This window comes from Ambystoma mexicanum, chromosome 2p, assembly GCF_040938575.1.
Source record: "Ambystoma mexicanum isolate Mex_15411 chromosome 2p, UKY_AmexF1_1, whole genome shotgun sequence".
In the NCBI taxonomy this organism is placed as follows: Eukaryota; Metazoa; Chordata; class Amphibia; order Caudata; family Ambystomatidae; genus Ambystoma; species Ambystoma mexicanum.
Window position 1 is genome coordinate 561,100,023 of NC_090923.1, and position 22,385 is coordinate 561,122,407.

Below are 22,385 nucleotides of genomic sequence, written 5' to 3' on the forward strand. Positions count from 1 at the left end.
ATTCCTCTCCGCTACAGGCACCAGTTGTATAGCGCCTTTCCCTAGCAGGGTCAAGATTTCCTGCACAAGGAGCGGATCTGGAAGTTTCAAAGAGAGATTCCCCGGTGGATTGTCGTGAGGCCGCTTTAGGAAGGGAAGGCAGTAGCCGTGGGCCATGTTATCTAGAACCTACGCATCCGAAGTAATAGCTCGCCATTCTTCGAGATGCTGAGACAGTCTACCCCCAACCGGCAAACCATGGGAAATAGCCTCAGGACTGTTTTGGAGCGGCTGCAGCAGCGCCTGAAAGCAAAGAGGCAGCTGCCTGAGCAGCTTTGGCACCTCGATTTCCCCGACCACCAGGGTACTCTTACACTGACCCCTTTGACTGGCGGCTCCACTCATTCTACCAAAGGGGGAGTAGTAACCTCCCCTCCACTGCTGTCCCCTACGACAAAAAGGTGGAAGTTGATGCACAGCTGCACTTAATGATTTTGCCGCAGCTTTTGAGGTCTGCAACCGCTCAAGGCTCTCGTCAGCCTTGCTGCCAAACAAATGCGCGCCATCAAAGGGCATGTTCAAAAGACGGGCTTGCACATCCAAGGCAAAACCCGACTTCCGCAACCACGCAAATCTGCGTATAACAGTGCTCGCAGCCATGGACTGGCTAACACTATCTGCCGTGTCCAGACTCGACTGAAGGGATTCATATATGGCATCCTTGCCATCTTGCACGAGAGCAAGGAACCCACCCCTCTCTTTCCCCTCGGAATATGCTCAGCCGCAAGAGAAACACAGTTCTACAGAGTGTGTGAAAATCTTGCCAAGGCACAAATGGAGTTGGACGATTTTAGCGCCATACTACCTGCAGAAAACACCTTGCGTACCCAACCGTCGACGCGTTTGTTGTCCCTATCAGGAGGGATGGTAGGGTACTCTACCTGCCTCGAGGTGGCGGTAGCTGCCTGAACCACCAAACTCTCCAGAGTGGGGTGAATGAATAGGTAGCTGGGGTCGCTACCGGAAGGGCAGTATTTTTTGGTTAATGTTTGTTAACAGCCGGAAGAGATTCCGGTGACTGCCAAGCAGCCGCCACCCTTTTCTGTAAGGTCAGATGAAAAGGTAACACCGGTCAGAGGAAATGTCTGTTAGATCATCTTGCACAAAAGCTTCAGGAGGACTGGACCAGCCCCGATACTCAGTTACCCTAGCCATGAGCCTCCTATAGGACGACTCCGCGAGAGCCCCAGGCTCAGGCCTGCCAAAATTCCACTTCTGGAGAAGTGTCCAGGCCGCTAGCGTCATGAAGAGTTTTCCTCAACTCTTCCAATTGGCTATCCCCTACAAAAACAGGAGCCCCATCAGGCTCAACTGGGTCAAGATCAAAATCTGGTAAAAGTCCTGTCTCGGAACAGCCGAAGGGTCTGGAGTCCATAACAGGCCTGACAGACTTGGAAACAGCCTTCCTTGGAGGATCCCCAGTACCAAGGCGTTCAGAGCGCCGATGGCTTCAGCGTCAAGGGCGTCTAAGGCGCAGACGGCACAGAGGGCTGATACGAAGGCAAACCTTCGATGTCCGTATCCGACGGACACAACGTTGACGCCGCCTTCGAGCCCTTAGCAGGTTTCTGCGGTCTCGCTTGGGACAAGGACCGAGACCTGGAAGCACGTCTCTTGCAACCATCCTGAGCCTTGTATGAACGGGACCTCGAAGGTTCCCTATGAGGATCGCGCCGAGGACCCGAGCCCGAAGGCGTACGAGCCACGGATGAGACAGTTCCTTGCCGGCTTCGTTAGAAGGCGCGGACGGAACTGTGCCCTGTGATTGGAAAATCACCAACATCTGCTCCCTAAAGGCAGCCCATTCCTCTGGAGTCGAGGACTTAGTTGGACAAGCCACTTTCCCCGAGGCGCCATCCTCCGAGGAGGACGGGGAAGGCGACCGGTGATGGCGCTTCGTAGAATGGCGAGACGAGGAGGACGAATGGCGGGAACAACTCTGGGACCGAGAGCCCCGAGACTCCTTCTGAGACTCCTTCTGATGCTTTAGTCACCCCTCAAATCGTCGGTGGACCTACCCTTGGACTTGGATTTACGAGACTTACTGGGTTTCAAACCCCTATCTACCTGAAGCTTTCCCTTACGCTCCCACAAGGCCTTAGCAGTTAGCGACTGGGATCTGTGTCGTGACTCTCACCCAAGCCCCACAAACAAATACGATGCGGGTCGGTAATGGACATTTTCGACTTGCAGTCCCGGAAAGTCTTGAAGCCAGACCGCGGAGTCAGAGGGGTTGAAGAAGACATTTTCACGAGGAATACACAAGGCGCACAGAGTCTCCGAAGCAAACACGTTTGCGGAAAAAACAGAACTGAGGCTACGGGCGCCGTGCGTCCTATTTATAACATCCGGTGATGTCGCCCTTGACGAAGACCTTTGAGGGACATCGACCCGATGTCATCAACGCAGGATGCCCTCTGCCGAAAAAGGTTCCGAAGTACACAGCTGTGGACATTACATGTCAAAGATGTGGAATACGTTGGAGGACACAATCCATTTGAAACAAATTTATGAAATCACACCTAAAGGCTGTCACCCTGCATTGGTTCAAAAAGCATATGGAACTTACCGGAATGTCTCCTTCAAAGATAGACTACCAGAGCGCTCACAGTTGCGATGATTTCAGTGTGGTTATTTCAATGCAATGTCACATGTAAGTGATGGCAGTGATATCAGGAGGAATAATTATAACTTGCTCACACCTCACTGATTCATAGAAAGACAAACTTCCAGCACCTTCTCCATGTCCCTTACCAGCTTGACTCCAATTCTTACACCTTTAGTCAAAGTATCACATTGGCCCATTTCACGTTATTTCCATTGGTTCCACACACTGACCCCATCACAAAAGCTCCACCCCGGTCTCATACCTTGACAGCGTCTGCAATCTAACCTTTCTTGCTTTGTATGTGGCATCCACAAGTCTCGCACATCAGCTGCTTACCCCACCATCTTCCCCCAACTAAAACATATCCTGTTTTACCCAATTCCCTTACAATGGAAATCTACAAACATTTGTATGCTGAGCCCTTTTGATTAAAAATATTTTCTGCCGGGCCCCCCAAATGCCATATCTGTTTATATTTCCTATTAAAAGCAGCCGCTGGCCTCCCTTAAGGAAGGTCCTTGTGTCCCCCAGACACCCTCCTGCCCGCCCTACAGGGACCAACTTGAAGACCACTACTTTACACCAAAGAGAAGCAGCATTAACACTGCCAAATGAGAGTCAGAAGTAAATATTTCTTTATTTGGAAGAGGGTGATTTACAAGAATTGTAGTCTTCACAAAAATAACAACATAAATTGGCTGGTCAGTTATTACATGGTCCAGGTGGACACGTTTGAGTGCTCAATGTGTTGAAGTGGAAAGGAATTAATTCCAGTTACTACGCTTGGTTAAGATGATCATTGCTAGCACGGCTTCTAATGCCACAAGACAACCATAGCCAGACAGAAACGCAGAAACCCGCTTGAAAGTCAAAGATGGGAAGGCGCGAGTTGCCCTTTTTGCTCATAACATGGCAAAAGTTTTTTCCAAACAAAATGTGCTGTCCCTTACAATCAATGCTTTCACATCTGGAAGAACGTTTTTAGTTCGCATGTATCTTATGTAGGCTTTCTTCCATTGTGTGAACAAACTACAACCTCTAAAACAGGAAGTGACATCAGAGGAGGTAGGAAGTAAAGTTTCTGGACTCATCACAGCAGCAAAGAGGTTTTAGATGGGTAGTTGGTGGAAGAAAAATCCTTCATGGTAAAGGACAACATTACTTTTTAGGAAAAATCTTATAGTTGTTTAAACAGTAACGTATTCCACTGTCTACGCGGTGGCAGTGGGGTGTTTGGGCTCCTACCATGCAGGCTCTACTGTGCTTCTGAAATAACATTGAGAGGTGGCAAGCTGGAGTACAGTTACACTGCAGTATAATGCACTCACAGAAGTATATACTAGCAACCCTTTAACAGCAAGAACATGGCCGTGGAAGTCACCTCTCCAAAAAACATCAGACTCAAACTCCTGGTGGAAAAGGTAGCATCACTGGGCTAGTGCATGGGTCCAAGGAGAATGCCGGCAGTCGACATACTTTGAAGAGCATCTAGAATAACTCCAAGAACCTACCTATTTAGGATAGTTTGGTCTTGAGCGTCAGCCCTAATATAATATATTCCTTCCACCTTTTGGTCTGCTTTCGTTCATAATCCAGCATAGATTCTACGTCAAGGTACTAACAGATTTCTTTGAGGCCCATCACAGTCAGCATCCTAAGCTTTTTCAAATTATTTTCAAGGTGTGTGCTCAAAAGCCAATATGAGGCCAATGATGGTAAGTAAAGTGCTTGTTTTTAGTGTTTGAAAAAGTACCAATATGGGAAGGTCTTTATCAGTCTTACCAACAGATAACTAATATTCTCTTTGCCTAGAAATTCCCACATCTTCCATACCCTTTACTGAGGTATGTATGTCCCAAGGGAGAGTTGTCTTCCGGAATCATTGGGAGATAAGTGAGCTGCCTACAGGAGCATTTAGAGCACCAGTGGGTATCATGAGACACACCATCGATAATCAGTGGACAGAGTACTGATGTGACTGAGGTTTGCACCCTGATCAGGAGGTTGACTATAGTAATCAGTGGTATTTTAGAGGGGGGTGGATGAAGGGTTTAACGATAGGAGGAGAACGCGCTTGTCTGAAAAGTCTTGCAGCTGGGCTACTGTAAGTAGGCACTTGAGTAAGGCTGATGCAAAGGCAATGGGACTACCCATGAATTCTAACAAGCTAAGACCAAATGTCATGGAATACATATTCCTTATGCTATATGCTTCCATTTCCTATAGTGCTCTGGTATGTCAGCACTTTTGTTGGGTGGGTAAAGGTACTCAAAAATACTCCAGAAACATGTGATGCTGTACCATCGGCATGCAGGGGACGCACATTTGTCCTGAATAACTTTGAAAAAGATCAGTCTCAATTTGTGACATGATAGATATTGGATATTACATTCCATATATGCCACATCAGATGGACACCCTCAGGTGTCATCCAGTGCTCAAATGCAACAAGCCTGGGTGGCCATTTAGCAGCAGGCTTGGATCTGAACAAGAACAGTCTCTGAGATGCTTTTGTAAAGGGGATGGGTGGTATTTTGTAAATGCTAGATTATCCTGCGCAAGATTAGGAGTGAGGGAACATCTTGGAAGTTGTCAGTTGCACCTGTAAATGAGGGGTTGTGGCCTTTCTGGTCATCCGGTGACGTCTTTTGATTGGACAGAAGTCTGCCTTGAAGTCGTCCGATGACAGACTACATTAACGAGGAACAGTATTCGTTAAGGGCTTTCAAGTATGGTGCTAGTAACTGAAAGAGGTTCAGCCAGAGCTGTCTTTTACTGCATAGCTTGAATACAGATGCCAACCTTTGTCATCAACCAGGGGTAGGTTGGAAGTTGGCTAACATCAGACTAGGGAGTCATAAAATGCCAAAGCAATTGATAATTGGAGAGGGGAGCTGTGGGGGTCTTCGGCTGACACTGGGATTTGACAGTGATAAGCCAATAAGGACTTCTAATTCCATACTTTATTTTTTCAAGAAGCTTATCATTTGATACCTTTCCAGTACCAGGCTGATAGCCAAAAAAGGGCTACTATACTTGTCTACTAGCGCAAGTCGTAGAACTGATGCTAGCCTTGGAAATTTAACAGTGCCAGAATGGTAGTGGATAGTCAGTCCTGGAATCTAGTCCGAACCATACGAGGGTGAATACAGGCTATATGAACGGAGAACTTCTATACATCAGCACCACAAAATGGATTATCTCAACATGCTTCGGGCCTAAAGGAAGAACGTTTATGGAATATGATGCAAGCCAAGAGAAAGTAGCATACAATAGCAACTTGAAAGCAGCCACAGTAGCAAACAATGGCAACTCTGCAATACAAAAAAGCTGTGCTTTTGTTGTCCTTTAGTGGCAGACATGGAAAGTATTTGAGTTAAGGATTTCATTGGGTCATCAAGTGCTGGCTGAGAGCAACAAAGACCCAACTCTGTGCCAATAACCAGCTGACATGGGTGATTCGTTGACAAAGCCACCATGAAAGGTAAAGACAATAAAAGACTGGTATCTGAATACAGCCAACCTTGGAGGGCATTCAGTGGCAGGAAAGCCCAGGGTAAAACTTGAGGCCCACCCCAGAGGTCATCCCATGCTTAAGACATATTTAAAGTAGACGAGCCTTAGGGGCCATTCACAATTTGAAGCAGGCAGTATTTGAGGTCCCCTAAGGAGGTCACACAACACCAGACTGGAGTTTGAAGCATATCAGACTTGGGGAGTTGGGGGCAGTCTGCATCAGGGTAGGTAGGATATCATGCAGTCAGGATTGGAGATCACTCACTTCCAGAAAGGATTGTGAAACAGGGTGGTATGACCACCATTCAGTCCCAAGTCTGGGTTTGGGTTGGACAAGAGATGGTGGCAATTATGCACAAAAAGGATGGCACTAGAGAAGGCTAGACTTCCAGACCATCAGGAGACTGTCTTGGGTAACATTTAAAGGAGGCGCAAACTCTGTGAATGTGTTTTCTGTAATAAAACATTTTTAAACAGCTTTACGGCCCTTTAATGTAGGCTCTTTACCAGTCAGCAGGCTTTTTTGCTCAGTCAGATCGCACTGGTGGTATAAGAAGAATCTGCTTACCAAATTAAGAAAACAGTTTCACCCATTTCTGGATTGCAATTTGGAAGACACTCCAATACTGGGGTATGTGCGCTTTCAATATATCTCTCTCCTTTGCTCGTCATGATCTGGAGGCAGGCATGTGGGGTACTTTGACTGGAGATCCCCTCGGGTGCTCTCATTCGCCTTCTGTCCCCTAAGGAAGAGTGGCCCTGGTACAACAAGGAAGTATTAGCAATAAGATGGGGCATACGGTTCAAACTTAAGGCAGCTCCTTGAATGAAGATGGCTGACTTTACTCTTCTAGTCGTAGGAAAACCTAACCCCAAGCCATTAAGTGCTTGATAAATTCTATTGCCGGAGTGTACGAGGAGGATCCCAACCTGTGCAGTTATAAAAGTAGAACTATCCTGCAACTCCACAAACACATTTTCTATCGAGTAAAGCAGGGAGGGGACTTCAACCTGAGGCTCTCCAGAAGTCTTTTACTGCAACTCCGAGGACCCTTCACCATTGATTATGCTCGCCAGGGATGGTGGGCGTTGTAGTCCAAAACATCTGGAGAGCCAAGAAGGGGCACTCCATGGTGTGTAGATTATACTATAACCATATGGGAGGTGCGGGGAGGAGAGTTTGATGAAGCCCATACCAAGCCCCTGGGTTCGTGCCTCAACTGGTATTATTTAAGGAGGGCTACTAAAAGCCCAGGTTTGCAGTGTGAAATGTATGGCAGCAAGGGTGAAGTAGGCCTTAATGTCCTCATCAATCCACTTTCACAAGACATCCTAGATGCTTAAAATATAGCTATTTCATTAAAACGTTCACCACGCCAAATAGGGCTCTAGACAACGTGTAACATGTTAGCATTGAACATGGGAGGACAGGGGACAGCAGCACATCCTGCAGTAAAAAGAAAAGGGTGCAGCTACACAGGGATGGGTGGTCAGCCATGGGATGGCATGCATCACCTGGTACCTTGAGTGAGCTGGGCCTAGCACAGGATCTTGTCTGGAATGTGCAAATGTCTTCTGATTGAACAATCTCAAAAGAGAGATGATGCAGAGGAGAGGGGAGGAGGCTGTCTGGAGCAGAGGAGTGTAACGGAATTATGGAAGGTTTCCCAGGTTTGGAATGCTTCTTGCAATGGAAAGCTCAGCAGAATGCCATGCTCGATTCTTCTCCTGGCAGCTCATTTTGTAGAAAGGAGCAATTCTCAGGGACGGGAACTCTGATATGGACCAGAGAACATTACTACAACACAATGCTCGACTAACATACATTCCTTGTGGGACAAACTCTAAGATGGGTCCCAGAGGAGAAGCTATTCCTCCCCTCGAATTTTCTCAGAGAGCAGTGGCTCCTTGGCCCATTTGGAGCTATCCAGTTCCAGCTTGTAGCCAAGCTGGGTCATTGGTGGTGGGCGTCCTCCTGGTCCATCGCTTGCACTGGCCTCCAGGTCCAACTCTTCGAAGGAGGAACAGCTTGCCCCGGACTCGCTATAGCTGTGTTCGCTTCGGTTGTCCGGCTCCTCGCGATTGCGAATGGTGGGGGTGTCAGTTGTCATGGTGGTGGCCACCGACGGCTCCCGGCTATCATCTGGGGCCTCAAGGCTCACAGAGCTGCTGTCACTCAGTGTATCTGCACCTACAAGGAAACACAGTGATTAATGAAAGTCACCAGTTAACAGCCTTCACACAGAGCTTCGCAACACCCCTCAATGATGCCCGTCACCACCCTGCAGTACTTATACAGGTCATAAACCCAACACAATAAATCCAGGGTAAATCAGACTGACTTATACCAAAGGCGCCTATATCCTGGCTCCTCCCTAACACCTACGTCCACACATCCTGCACTCCCCACCCTGCACTGAGACTCAGTGATCTGCTCCCCACTGTCTCCTCCCCTGGTTGCTTGGCCACCTTCGCCCTCCCCGGTAGCTCCCTGCACCCTTTTTCTCTGCTTCCCTCATTGTGTTCTTCCCCCCATGATTGAAAAGCGCTTTGTTGCTTCCCAAAGCTAGGTTTGCGTTCAATAAATACCCCACTAAAGAAGAAGGGTCCCAGTTTTATGATATTTATTTTTCACCAGTTCCATCTGTATATATCAATATTTATGTGTTAGTTATTTTACATGTATTTTTACACTTTTACATTTGCTCTGTAAATAAATATTTTCAAGTAGTGCTTTTCTGCATTTATGCAAATTAAAAATATAGCGCTTGGATGCCTGCAGCAGGAAGCTCAAAGAGCTTAGTTCTTGCACATCAAGATGACTGTGGAAGGCGGACGACTGTGGAAGGCGGATGACTGTGGAAGGCGGATAACGGTAGAGGGCGGATAACAGTAGATGTCGGATAACTGTGGAGGGCGGATGACTGTGGAGTGCGAATGATTGCGGAGTGCGGATGATTACGGAGTGCGGACGATTACGGAGTGCGGACGATTACGGAGTGCGGACGATTACGGAGTGCGGACGATTACGGAGTGCGGACGTTTACGGAGTGCGGACGATTACGGAGTGCGGATGATTACGGATGATTACGGAGTGCGGATGATTACGGAGGACGGATGACTGTGGAGGGCGGATGACTGTGGAGGGCGGATGACCATAGAGGGCGGATGACTGTGCGAGGCGGATGTCTGTGGAGGGCGTTTGTCTGTGGAGGGCGTTTGTCTGTGGAGGGCGCTTGTCTGTGGAGGGCGGATGAATGTGGAGGTCGGATAACTGTGGAGGGCGGACGACTGTGGAGGGCGGATACCTTGGAAGATGAATGTGGATGGCGGCTGACCGTGGAAGGCGGATGACTATGGAAGGCGATGACTGCGGAGGGCGGATGACTGCGGAGGGCGGATGACTGCGGAGGGCGGATGACTGCGGAGGGCGGATGACTGCGGAGGGCGGATGAATGCGGAGGGCGGATGATGACTGCGGATACGAGCCCAATACCTTCCCTGATGAAATGAATTTAGAAGTGTTCCCAATAGACTCTGTGTGGAAAACTGTACTTAGAAGTTCGCCCAGTTCCCTCTCTGGGAAAATTGCATTCAGAAGTTTGCACACTGAAAGAGCATATAACCCATCACACCACACCCCACGCTTATTCTCTCCTTACATCACCACTCAACTAGAACACAGAGATACTATGACACCATTCGGTATAACTGTCCTCATACGAACATCCACCGCTTACTCCACATCATTCTATGTAATCACTGCTGGTCCCACACCCCCAGCCAGGCGTTTTCCTCAGGCCTAACGCAGCCACCTCCGTTCCGGATAAATCCTGCCAGAACGAACACATTCTCCTGATCTCTCAACCACCACACCTACCGATAAGAAGCAGCTATTACACGTGTACCGCACAAGCTGCACACATATCCGGTGCTCACACGCACCTTTTGACTCTCCCTACTCTCTCCACTGATCTGAACTTCGGTTCCCAAGGGCGTTCAACCTACCAGCGCCTTCAGACCATACCAATGGTATATAAGGCGCTATATAAGTGCAAAATAACAATAACAATAACAATAACATCAAGCCATTATCCATTTTCGCCTTGAGAACAAACAGCTGCACATTATGGTGTAGTAATAAAACACAGCTGAAGCACTTTAAACAATTTCAAAGAGAAATAAATCACTTTTTTGTTTACTCTCCATTGTGTTGATTTGTATAGGTATAAGCCAACAACATTATGCTCGACAACCTGAAGAAATAATCAAGACATGTATTTTTGCTTTTTTTCAGTTTTTTTTAAAACAAATAAATACTGAAAGAAAACAGAGTGATTTCCATCTGCATTTACGAGTTAACGTCAGTACAAACGGAAAACCGGAAGCCCTGCTTCAATCATACAGTAATACACTTTGGGGTTTACATCACACATAGTGACATCCATTTCACTAGCATAACATAGTTAACCACCTAACACAAAATCAGATTGCCTCAGCCACATTAATGCACCACTACAATTTCAATCCTGGACCACAGCGTACATAGGTTAAGTTGGTTAATGCATCTACATCCTGACGGCCAAGGAGTGAGCCATATCCCAGAGCAGCAACATCCTCACAACTCTGCCAATTCATCTCAAGCCTTGCTTCTGCAATTTCATTATTGGGACAGAAAGCTCTTTCAATGCACCTCTTTCCTGAGGTCTCCACCAGCTCTGTTAGTTCCCTAGCACTTCCAGGCAGGGAAGGAATTGGGCCTGAACAAGACTGGGAATACACTGGCTTGCCGGAGCGCCGTTCCGTGTAGACCCGACCCCGAGCCCCCACTAATCTGACAGATGACATGAGCATTTTACCGAGTGTGCACTGCATGCACGGAAGCAATGCACATTTGATTTACAATCCCACACGTTTGATACATTGGTGATCTTTCTCATGTGCCCAAAAAATGCTCTCTGTTTTTATGCAAGTGTCACCTGCACCAGTGACAATTCCACGCCTACGAAGTGGGGTGGAGGGGGTGGGGAGGAGTATTCTCCCAGTAAATTGTGTCAATTTCTCGCACACGGAGACATACTTCTCTGTCCCCCTTCAGGCAGGCCTTCTAGCAGCGGGAGTTCACAGATTAAAGGGTACATCTTTTATTTGCGCATGCACAGCACCCAGTTGCCTTCCGGCCAGGGTCTTTTTTTTTTAGCTTTTTGTAAACTACGAAAACAAAGGGCAATAAAGCTAGCAGCGACTATTCGGTATTTTGCCCTGAAATGGTTATTCTGAAAACCTCTCTGCCCCTTTAATCCCGCTCTTGCTCTGTGGGTTTCTACAGCCAGGCAAACAATGGCAGGTTTGGGAACATCAGGCCCGCCGTCACGCTCCGGCATTACATCCAGCTCCCTGCCCATCTATGGAGCCCTCGAGCAGATCCGGCGCGGAGAGCACCGCAGGCCTCGCGTGGCGCCAGCTCACGGAGCAGCGGACGCTTGACAAGCAAAGGCAGGGAGGCAGAAGCTCCCGGGGCAGCGGGGGAGAGGGTCATTCATCGCCCATTCTGATCTCAGCGGCACGGCACGCGCTTTGCGCTGGTTAAGGAGAACAGCATCGCTACGTTTCTACGTGTACCTCCCAACCGCTCGCCTTAGGACAAACTAACAAGCACTGGTCTTGCGTCTTGGCATTTACCGGCTCAAACTGTACATGCACTCCTGGCCGGAGTTGGTGCCCGTTCTTCTCCTGTACCTTCTGAAATGTTGCTTTTGTAATGTTTGGAGGCGCGTGCATTGCCGATAGGTTTCGGAAAGCACCGAGGGTTCTGCTATGAGAGGTGGCATTCATGATCAGGGATGACGTCAGGACATTTCAACTTTTCAGATTAGTTAAACGTGCGCAGTGTGCCTATTGCAGGTTTGCTGGAGCTCGGAGGCCATCACCTCCATCTTGCAACATGCAGCAACGTGTTTGCTTCCTATCGCACACAGGCTCCCAACACACTTTCTAGTGTTACCTTCTCCGGGGACTTGGTCTACAGTGTGGCTCAATAGGATGTGGTACAGCTCACCGTGGTGGCCTTTTCACGGGAATTTTTGCAGCATTTTTAATGCGGGACAACCCCTCACACCCCATTGTCTAACTTCCACTTCTCGCCTGCCTTGCTATTTAAAATCCATTTAAAATGATAACCTTACAACTCACTCGGGAGTGTCAATGGCCTAAAACAGCCATTTACCAAATGCGACGAGTTGGGTAGGTACTGCTCAATAGGCTTAGCCACATCGTGGCCTCTCTCTTTAGGTTTATCTGGCGTATTTGGCTTGGCCAATGCAGGTTCTGGCTATCTGACTCTTATTTTCCTCTCTCTCAATGCAACACAGCTCTGGAAACGGTCCCAACACCATCACCTTCCACCAGTGTGTGCCTCTTTTCATAGGTGCGATTAGGAGTAATTACAGTGAGCACACTGGTTGGTGGGTCGGTTTCCGCATTAGCTGGTTCCTTTGTGATTGGTTGATTGACTGATTGGTACTTAATTCTGAGAAGGATAAAAGTTCATGTGTTATGGCAAGGTTGCAGGTAAACTCCCTTCATACAACCCAAGGGATGGATACAAATGATAACCTGTTATAGATATCTTGGTCTGGAATTTGATTGGGGAAACTATTTGGAACTTAAGGGGGAGAAGCAGCGTAAGGCAATAATTCAGACCGCACTGATAAACATGTTTTGCTAATAACACTGCAGGGTATGGCTATGAGGGAATTGCCCTACTTTACAAGCAACGTTTTTGCCCAGCCATAGTTTATGGAATAGAAGCACTGTGTATGGCTGACCTGAGGTGGTTGAAAATAATTCTGGGCAAATTCTGGAAACAAATATTCAATCTACCTGGGTCTGTTCCAATCGAGTTAGTGCGCCTGGTATTTGGGCTACTCTCGCTTGCCTCATTGGTGCTTAGGAAAAGAGGCATACTCCTTAATAAGGCTTGAAAGGACCCTGTGTGCCCTTTGCTGAAGGGTATATGGGCCTTTGGATGCAGGAGAAATACAAGGGGAATTATGATAATTTGTTTTTGCGCTTTACATAGGACATATTTACATACATTACTTTTAATAGATTACATACATGGGCAGCACTAACGCTTGGCTTGTTTGAAGCTCTTAATTTGGACTTCTCCCAATTAAAGACAGAGTTTGTGAAAAAAAAAATGCATGCAAATTGGTAGCCAATTACACTCACATTGAATTGCTTAAAAGATACCCTGACCATTATCTTTTGTTACACAAATTCTTGTCTCCACAGGGTTACTTATAGGATTGTCCATTCAGTCACTGCATATTCAATTTATTGTTACGGCTGGATCATCTCCCCACTCTGACAGCTTTGTGTCCCCAACTTCTAATTCCCAGAATGCTTCACACATGCCGTCTCTGCCTGAGATCTGACATTATTAAGACGGATTAACACATTATGACTTCGAAACTCCAGTATTGATTAGGTCCAGCGGAACTGAACTGTGGGCCAATGATTTGCTTACAAAAAGAGTCATAAAGGGAGCAATAACTGCCACCAGACGTGTTGCAGTGCATGCAGGTAGATAAAGGACTGAGTCGTTTGTGTGTTTAAGAGCCCTTAATAAGACAATAGTTTCCTCCGACACTGGTTTAAAGTCGCAAGGCGGTAGGTAGCCAGGGCGTGGAATCCTTTCCCCTCAAAATGTCCAGTTCAGAACTAGTAGGACCTATTTATACCTCCAGGAACTTATTTAGAGAAATATGTTCCTGAATACGTTTTATTTTGTTAAGAAAAAACGAATTAAAAGTGTTAGCATGGTCAGGTGAAGATTCCCTGACCACAGACATGGTGTCAGGGTGAACACAATTGGAGATAATGGAGAATCAATCTCTAGGCTGATGTTTTGCTGCATCAATCTTCCTAGTCAGAAACTCTGCTTTGCTACTTTATAATCTTTTAGTGCCGGTTTGACCTCAAAAACCCACTCAGGAGTCCTCATTTTTCTCCACATCCGTTCGGTGGCTCTATAATGTTATCTAAAACCAATCAAATTTAAGGTAAACCAAGGTTTGGAGATTTTCTTAGATGTATTTAGCCTAAGCAGGGCAGCCGTGGAGCCAATAGTATCCAGAAGAGCTGCATCTTGCATCACAACTAAATGAGGAATCAATAAAGGCTAAAGCTCTCCTCAACTCTGGTCCTGATATTCTTTCTGCATCTTCAGGCTTGTGGAAAATAACATGCATTTAGCATTGGAGAGTTGCTCTTTAATTGTATTCTGCACAACAGAGAACAACCTCACAAAGTGGTCAGACTAGGACACTGGACATGTATTCGTTGCTAAAATTCCCTTGCCTCTGACTAACAACACATCTAAACAATGGCCATGAACATGGGAAGGTGAAACCACCAAAGGAGAAAGGTTGTAACTTTCCAGAATTTTCCATAACCCTTTAGAATCAACCCCTGACTGCTCATCCAACCAAATATTAAAATCTCCAAGGCAGACAAAATGATTATACTTACTCCCTATGGTAATAAGATAGCTGTCTAATTTCTCCAAGAAAAATGGAGCCGACCTTGGCAGCCTGTAACCAAACAGCATTTTCATTGAGCTGCTGTGTGAAATCCTAAAAACCAGATATCCCATCTGTATGGAGTCCTCCCAATTTAAAGATTCAAAATGGGAGATTTGTACACAAGATCTGTGTATCACGTTCATCCCTCCTCCCCCGCTTAGTAGGGCAGTTGATACATTGGATTAGATATCCTTCTGGGAGTAAGCAATGTAACAGGGCATGGGAAGTATCAATAAACCATTTCTCTGTGATGAAGAAAATATCCAACTCGTATTCTTCAACCATTCCTATATTTCAGTAAGATGTGCTACTCCTGATCTAGCATTCAGCATAGCAGCATTTAGTGAGCCGCTTGATAGCGTTCTTGGGCTTGTGGGATCAAACATTCTGGCCTCATGAATTTTACTGAGCGCGCAAAGCAATACAAATCCAGGCATTTTTCTTAAGTCCCGCAGCGCATAGCTATTGCACATGGCACCCATCTGAAACTTAAAATCAATAAAAATATTCACAAGAGAAATAAACCCACCCAGAGGTGTTGCAGCACCCATGAGTTCCGCGAAGACGATTGAGGACTCCCCCCTGCAGACACACAAGCTGAATATAGTCCTAAACAGGCTTTGCTTCAGCGAGAGACGTCACACCTGTGCATGCCGCTAATTCCAATGGGAAACGAAGTCCACACAAGAAGCGATCTCGTGTGAGGTACTTTCAGCAATGATACAATATTTCAGCCTCTCGGTCAGAGTAAAAACTAACATGACTTTAAGCAAAGATATTATAAATCCCCAACTGCTCTTCTGTGGAATATGGCTGAAGCGAGCACTGTACAATTACAAAGCTGCACAATAATAAAACATTAAAAATGATCAATTATTTCTCAGTAAAACCATAAAGGATAAAATAAAAGTGTGTGCCATAAATTAACACTCTCAGCCCAACAGATTGGTTGGTTGTTCCCTCTCTTCCCCAAGTGGCTGGCTTTGAGACACACTTGAATCTAGATGTTGTGGCCACAAAAAACAGAGATGACAAAAGAAAAAAAGAGGGGGTGAGGCGTGCACTCTAGTTCCCAGCTTTGTGTACATTCTGCAGTTCAGTTGCTCTTCTCCTCCAAGCACTTTCATGACTCTTGCAATCTTCAGGGAGGCAGTCTGTTCAGGTGTTGCTGATTAGTGCCAATTTTGTCCTCAGGGAATTCTGGTAGCTGTAGTCAATGCTGGTAACCAAGAACCAACTCCCCTCCAATTGCACAATATAAATCCCACGGAGGGGGGAGGGGAGGAAAACCAGCATTATTGCTCTCCTAAGTGGGGCATGGGTCACCCAGGTGCTGCGCCTCTGGAGTCCAGGACTCCCGAATCAATATTTAGAAAAAAGAGGGGGTGAGGCAACACCTGAACAGACTGCCTCCCTGAAGATTGTAAGAGGCATGAAAGCGCTTGGAGGAGAAGAGCAACTGAACTGCAGAAGGTACACAAAGCTGGGAACTAGAGTGCGCGCCTCACCCCCTCTTTTTTCTAAACAGAGATTACAAACGTCCTGCTGCCATCTTGTTCCAACATGGCATTGCCACAGGGCCGGCTGATCCTGCAGTCTGGCGTCCGCATTTACTAGTGAGTGTGTTTTATTGCTCTTAAAGGAATAGTGTGCTCTAAAATATTATTAGCTAAAAAGATGGGCCATAATCCAAAATATATCAAAAAAATATTTTTAAACAAAGTCCCTATGTAAAGTATTGAGCAAATGAAGCTCAACCTCAAAAACGTGAAGCACTAGGAGGCATCCATTTTGTGAAATGGATGCCTCCTGTGCCTGCCCTTGCGGCACTAATGAAGCAAAAGCCGGCCAGCTGCAATAAGCAAAAACTACCACTGGGTGGCTTTTGCTTCATTGGTGCCGGAGACCAGAGACTGCAGGCTGCACCTGGGTAAGTGCTTATTTCTTTTTTTAAATAAGCACGAGCTGTGGTTTTCTTTCTAAGTTTTCCAGGCTGGAGGAGCCCGGAAAACTTCGAAAGAAAACCGCAGCTTTTAAAACATTGTATTTATGTTTGCGGTGGCCCTCTGGGCTCCAAGCTGAAGCCACTGCAAACATAAATACAATGTTGTTGTATTTAAAAATGCTATGATTTTCTTTCTAAGTTTCTCGCGCTCCTCGGAGCTGGGTAATCCTGAGAAACTTAAAAAGAAAAGCCGCAGCCTTTTTAAATACAACCGCGTTGTATTTCTGCCTGCCATGGCTTTCACTTTGAGTCTCCTGGGCTCAAAGCCGCTGCAGGCAGAAACACAACACGGGTGTGTTTTGAAATGCTGCAGTGTTTCTCACTACGGCGGCTTTCACATGGAGTCTCCTGGGCTCCCCCAAACCTGAGGGAGCCCAGGAGACTCCAAGCGAAAGCCACCGCAGTGAGAAATACAACGTTGTTGTATTTGTAAATGCAGCGGTATTTACAAATACAACAACCTTGTTATTCTGACTGCGGCGGCTTTCGCTTGGAGTCTCCTGGGCTCCCCCTGGATGGGGGAGCCCAGAAGACTCCACTCAAAAGCCGCCACAGTCAGAAATACAACGTTATTGTATTTATGATTTCCGTGGTTTTCCAACCACGGCAATCACAAATACAACAACGTTGTATTTGTACTTGCCGCGCCTTTGCTTTTTGCCTTCATTTTACATTTTCTGTGCTTCCCTGGGGTGGGGAGCACCGAAAACGTAAAATGAAAGTGAAGGCAGCCTCCTCAACTCATGCACCTCTGCTCTGGCTGCAGTAAAAAAACATCTCAAAGTAGGGAGCTTTTGCAGCTTGTTTAGTGCCGCCAGGGCAGAGCTGACGAGGCTGCCTGAAATGGCAAAATGGATGCTCTCATGTAAACGCTTTGAGCCTCATTTGCTCAAAGGTTTACATAGGAACTTTCATTAAAAATGTGTTTAAAGTATGTTTTAGACTATTGCCCATCTTTTAAGGCAATGATATTTTAGAGCGCACTATTCCTCGAGACATGGGTTTTCTTTTTTTGCTGCAAGATTTTCATTCGACTCTGGTCCAAGAACAGGGACCATCACTCGCTTGCCTCCTACACATGTGAAACATTCCTGGGATTGTTTCCTCTGTGCAGTAATGAGGAAAATAACTCAAGATCCTCCTTTTCCCATCGAACGTTGCATATTTCTCTATGGAGAATGTATGAGTTTTTGACTCACTTGGACAGTCGCTGCCCCCTCGGACTTCGCGAGGGAGGACAGGGCAGGTGTTGCTAGGTCTGGAAAAGATATGGGGCTATGCTAATCTCTGGACTCTGGGGACGCGGGGCTAGCTAACCTTTTGGTTGTAGTCCCTGAGCTTCTATCCAGGATTACAACCAAAAGACCCGGGGCTATAGCTCCCCCAGCCACCCCAGAGACGCCTCTGGGTAAGGTCTAGGGGATCCTCCTTCTACTACCTCCAGGGGTTACCTAATGGAATGGGTGACTGCCTTGCCCACAGAGTTCTACATCCTTTCTCGATGGTTGACATACAGGTAACTTCATCACATCTGTCCGGTTGACTGTAATGCTGTTTAGCGCCAAGATGCCCATGGGCGTATGCGCGCTCCATAAGTACACCTAGTATAAGATAAGAATCTACAATGCTTTCAGCATAAACCCATTTCTTCCCTCGCCTGCTTCCATTAAAGCTGTATATCCCGTCTCCATAAAATATTAGGCTGAACAGCTCAAGCCAGCTTCCTCTGACTGACTGCCCTGCTCCAGAAGCACGCACAATATATGCGACCAATGTCCCAATGCCTGGTATTAAAGAAATAAATCCTAGAATCCCATCTCTTGTGTGGATAATTCTCACCTATCTGGCCAACAATTCACTTTCACAGCAATCAGATCGACCCAGCAATAAGCAGCAATTGACTTTGCCTTAGGCATGCTGCAAAACACTTCATCAAATGGAAATGTAATGGTTGGCAGATGAAAAGGCTTGTGTAGCTAAGATGGTGGGGGCGTGGAATGATGGGAGAGCAACTGGGGAAAACAAGAGGGACATGGGTTGTGGGGGAGTTATTCGGGTGAATGGGAAAATAACTAAATTCAATGGTCTTGATTAGCGTGACTTCTGACATTTGTATAATAGAAGAGCTGGGATTAGTCGGGAGGAGAAGCTGGAGCAGCAAGTAGGAAACCTGTTGTGTTGATGCATGCCGATCCGAAGCATACATTGTCTGTGTGCTGGTACCATTCTAAGTGAGTTGGGTTAGGGCACATGGGAATGTGTGTTGCAAGAGGGGAACTCCAGGTGATGCAAGCATGCTCAGCAACATGCTCAGTTGTTAATGGTTTGTGCCCTGCAAGCAGGAATAGGCCGGGGCAAGACAGAATGGGCTGATGTGTTGTGGGTTGGTGGATGAGGGGTAGAGTATGGCGAGTGTTGGTTTAGCAATTGAAAGACTGTGAAAGTGGCAATGGCCTGGCCGTTGCAGTGTGCATTTGGCTGGTCGGTGTGTGTGCAGTGCAAGGAGAAAAGATGAAGGATGAGCTGATTAGCAACTGGGAGGTGGGTACTTGAGTCAACTCCACTAGTACAGTGGCAACCCCTGCACCAGAGCAAGAGCAGGTGATGTTCCATATATTATGTCATAACCCTAGCACAGTGGTGAACACTGTATATCAGGAGTTGGGCATCACGCTCCCTGTTCCTCAACTTCATTAGTATAGCATTGACTCCTGCACGGCATCAAGTGGTTCTCATGAGGGTTCATATGATGTCACTACACTAGTATAGTAGTGATCCCTCAACTGCAGCATGAGTATTCTTGATTATCTGTGAGGCTCTAATAGAATGGTAATCCCTGGTAATCAGCAGAAGGTAGATAGGATAGTCTATGTGACTTCACTGCGCTCATACATCAGTAATCAACACACTGCATCAGAATATGGATATGATGGTCCATGGGGCACCACTACACTAGTAGTTTGACATGATTGCCTGTGGGGCTCTACTACACCAGTGCAGTGGTGATACCTGCATGAAAAGTGAAAGAACAATCCAGAGAAGAAACAATGAAAAGAGGTATAGAGTCAAAGTTATCCATAAGAGAGCGAGCAGAACATGACGAGAACATGTTTTTATGAAAGAATGTGCGGCAAAGAAGAGAAAAGACAGGTGGGTGAGAAGGAGAGGGAACACAAGTGCAAACGGGTTATGGGGTAAGGGAGAGAAGGATGTATGTTCTAGCAGAAGTGTGTGGATCTGTGTGAATGAGAAAAAGCAAAGTGAAGGCCTCCTTGTCAGATATTGGCTCACACACTCCTCTCTGTGCCCTCAGGAATTGCCTCTGTTTCTAAGTTGTACAGGTTTCCACAAAAATTCCCATCTGCCAGTTGTGGATAAGCAGAAACATGAGAACTCAGCAGAACCATTTTCTCTTCTCACGTTTCATTGGACACCTTTTGCAGGAATGATCAAGGATAGGGCAATGTTGTCCTGTTTCAGGATTTAAACACTGGCCCTGAAGTTGAATTCTAGATTACTTCAGAGTAGCGCACAGTTGCTACTCGCAATGCTGGCGGGGGCTATTTGAGACATTGCAACCTCAGTGCTACAAATGAGCCAAAAGCCCATTTGATGCACAGATATCTCCAATACTCTGCAACTGCTGCTGAGAAACCTACACCATAGGTGCTAGCGAGGCTTCAGAACCTGAACGAAAATAAAGTGGAGTCCTTCCTGCCAGACATGAGTGTTCCTAGGTGCTCCAACCATTTGGAGCTCATAGCCTTGCTCTCGATTTGGAAGCCTACCTCCTACCCGGAAGAGCAAAGTCACAAGTTCAACTGCTGCACAAGGCTTTTGTGTACCCGAATACTTCCATGTCCTTGAGAACTTTAGCTGCTCCATGTGCACAATGGCCACATTCTGGAGGCAGCCTTCCTTGCCAGACTGAAGCTTCAAAAGCCATAGCAACAATTAGAATGCCGTTTAGATTTTACCAAAGACATTAAGAACTTGAACGAAACGTAATTCAGTAATGATTTGTACATCTACTTTTACAATATATTTTAGGTTTTTGGTACTAAATTATATTCCATTCAAAAGTAGTGTGGCCACGATTGCATTAATTTACTGAGGATGTATCTCTTGAAGTTTACGTTGTTGCTCTTCCCATTATTTGTAGGGGTTAACCTGACAGTTTGGCCTCAATGGCTTTGTAAAACAGGAGCACTCCAAATCCCTGGATTGATGTTCGATTAAGGACAGAGTTGCTTAGTTCTCAGGGAACAAAGGTTTGTTCCAGATTTCAATTGGACCTATTCTAGTCTTGAAGGACACTCCCGTCCCCCTGCACACCCATCTATGCAAAATACTATGAAGGAAAGTGGGTTTGGTTTAACCCCATAGAAGTGTGCTTTTACATTACGTGGTTGTTCGATGACCACACAAACTACTATCGACACCTTCAAAGAATAACGAAGATATGGCAGCCAAGAGAAGAAGGACTGTCGTATAAGGATGTGGTCGACACAACCAGAGGGGGGGACTGAAGAGGGGTTCGGGATCCTGCCACCACCCTCCCCTCCTACTAAATTCATGACAAGAAAGAAGGCCAGGAACACTGCAACCATCCCTTCTATGTTGGACAAATTGATAATGGGCCTATGGTTGACAAATACATTGAGAGGTATCCCCTCAGTCAGCCATACCGACCAAGGGACATACAGAGCTATCCATGCGTGAATGAAGAACCGCAGGCCATGATCAGCGACACCTGTATGGACAGCTTGGACTAAACACCAAGAAACCATGCTGCCGACGTTGTTGGAGACACCATGACATAGCAGCATTAGACATGAAGCACACGTGCCATCCGCACATCGGGACACAAACACACACTCAAATACATTAAGAACACGAGCGTACAGTTCTATAGTTAGAGGACAGATGCATATACATATACATACGGTCATTGCTTTTATTATTTTTGCCATTAGCTAAATGCAAGGCGCAAGAGATCCTGAGCAAAGCTTGCAGATGCTTCAATGCGAATAACCCTACAGGACTGCAGGAGCATCTATGAGACCTGACCTGACAGAACCAAGTGTGATTTACCTATGGAAATGTAGTATAGCATGTACACTGTAGAAACCACATTATAAAGTTTAGGAAAAGTACAGTAGGCCTCAGGCCTCTGAGCAAGAGACGAGCTGAGCTGATTCAGGCTGGACAGAGAGCAAGACATGTGAGACAGGACCCACAGCCACAGTCAAGGGAAACTGATGACATTCCAATCACCTGATGACAAAGGGACAAGCTGCAGAAAATACTAATATATCCTCATAATTCAGAGCTGCAGAGCTCAAATTCATGGTCTATAAACCCGTGACGCAGCCGAAGCAGACAATGGACAGCCATCAGTGTTAGGAAAGGAGAGCCAGTCCCAGGCAGCAAGACACAGATCACAAAAAGTATGCAACAAGTGTTGCGCCGGACTGGAGAGCACTCTCATAAGGCAGAGGTGGTACACACAAGTTACAAGAGACACAATTGTTCTCATCACCTTCAAAAGGTACACAGTGAGCTGAGAACCTTTGCGGTCCCAGGCTTTGGGATGTCCACTCCAGCCAATCACAGTTTAGTACCCATG

At 46.5% G+C, this 22,385-nt stretch overlaps 1 protein-coding gene across 1 annotated transcript in view; it reads right to left on the reverse strand.

The window, feature by feature from the left end:
- Window positions 1–3,259: 3,259 nt before the first annotated feature.
- The window catches only part of TEX264 (testis expressed 264, ER-phagy receptor), a 921,322-nt gene continuing 902,196 nt past the window's right edge, over window positions 3,260–22,385 (reverse strand). The window contains exon 4 of the mRNA XM_069644039.1: window positions 3,260–8,354. Coding sequence (XP_069500140.1) covers window positions 8,032–8,354 — 323 coding nt within the window. The 3' untranslated portion in view covers window positions 3,260–8,031. The remainder of the gene's footprint in view (window positions 8,355–22,385) is intronic.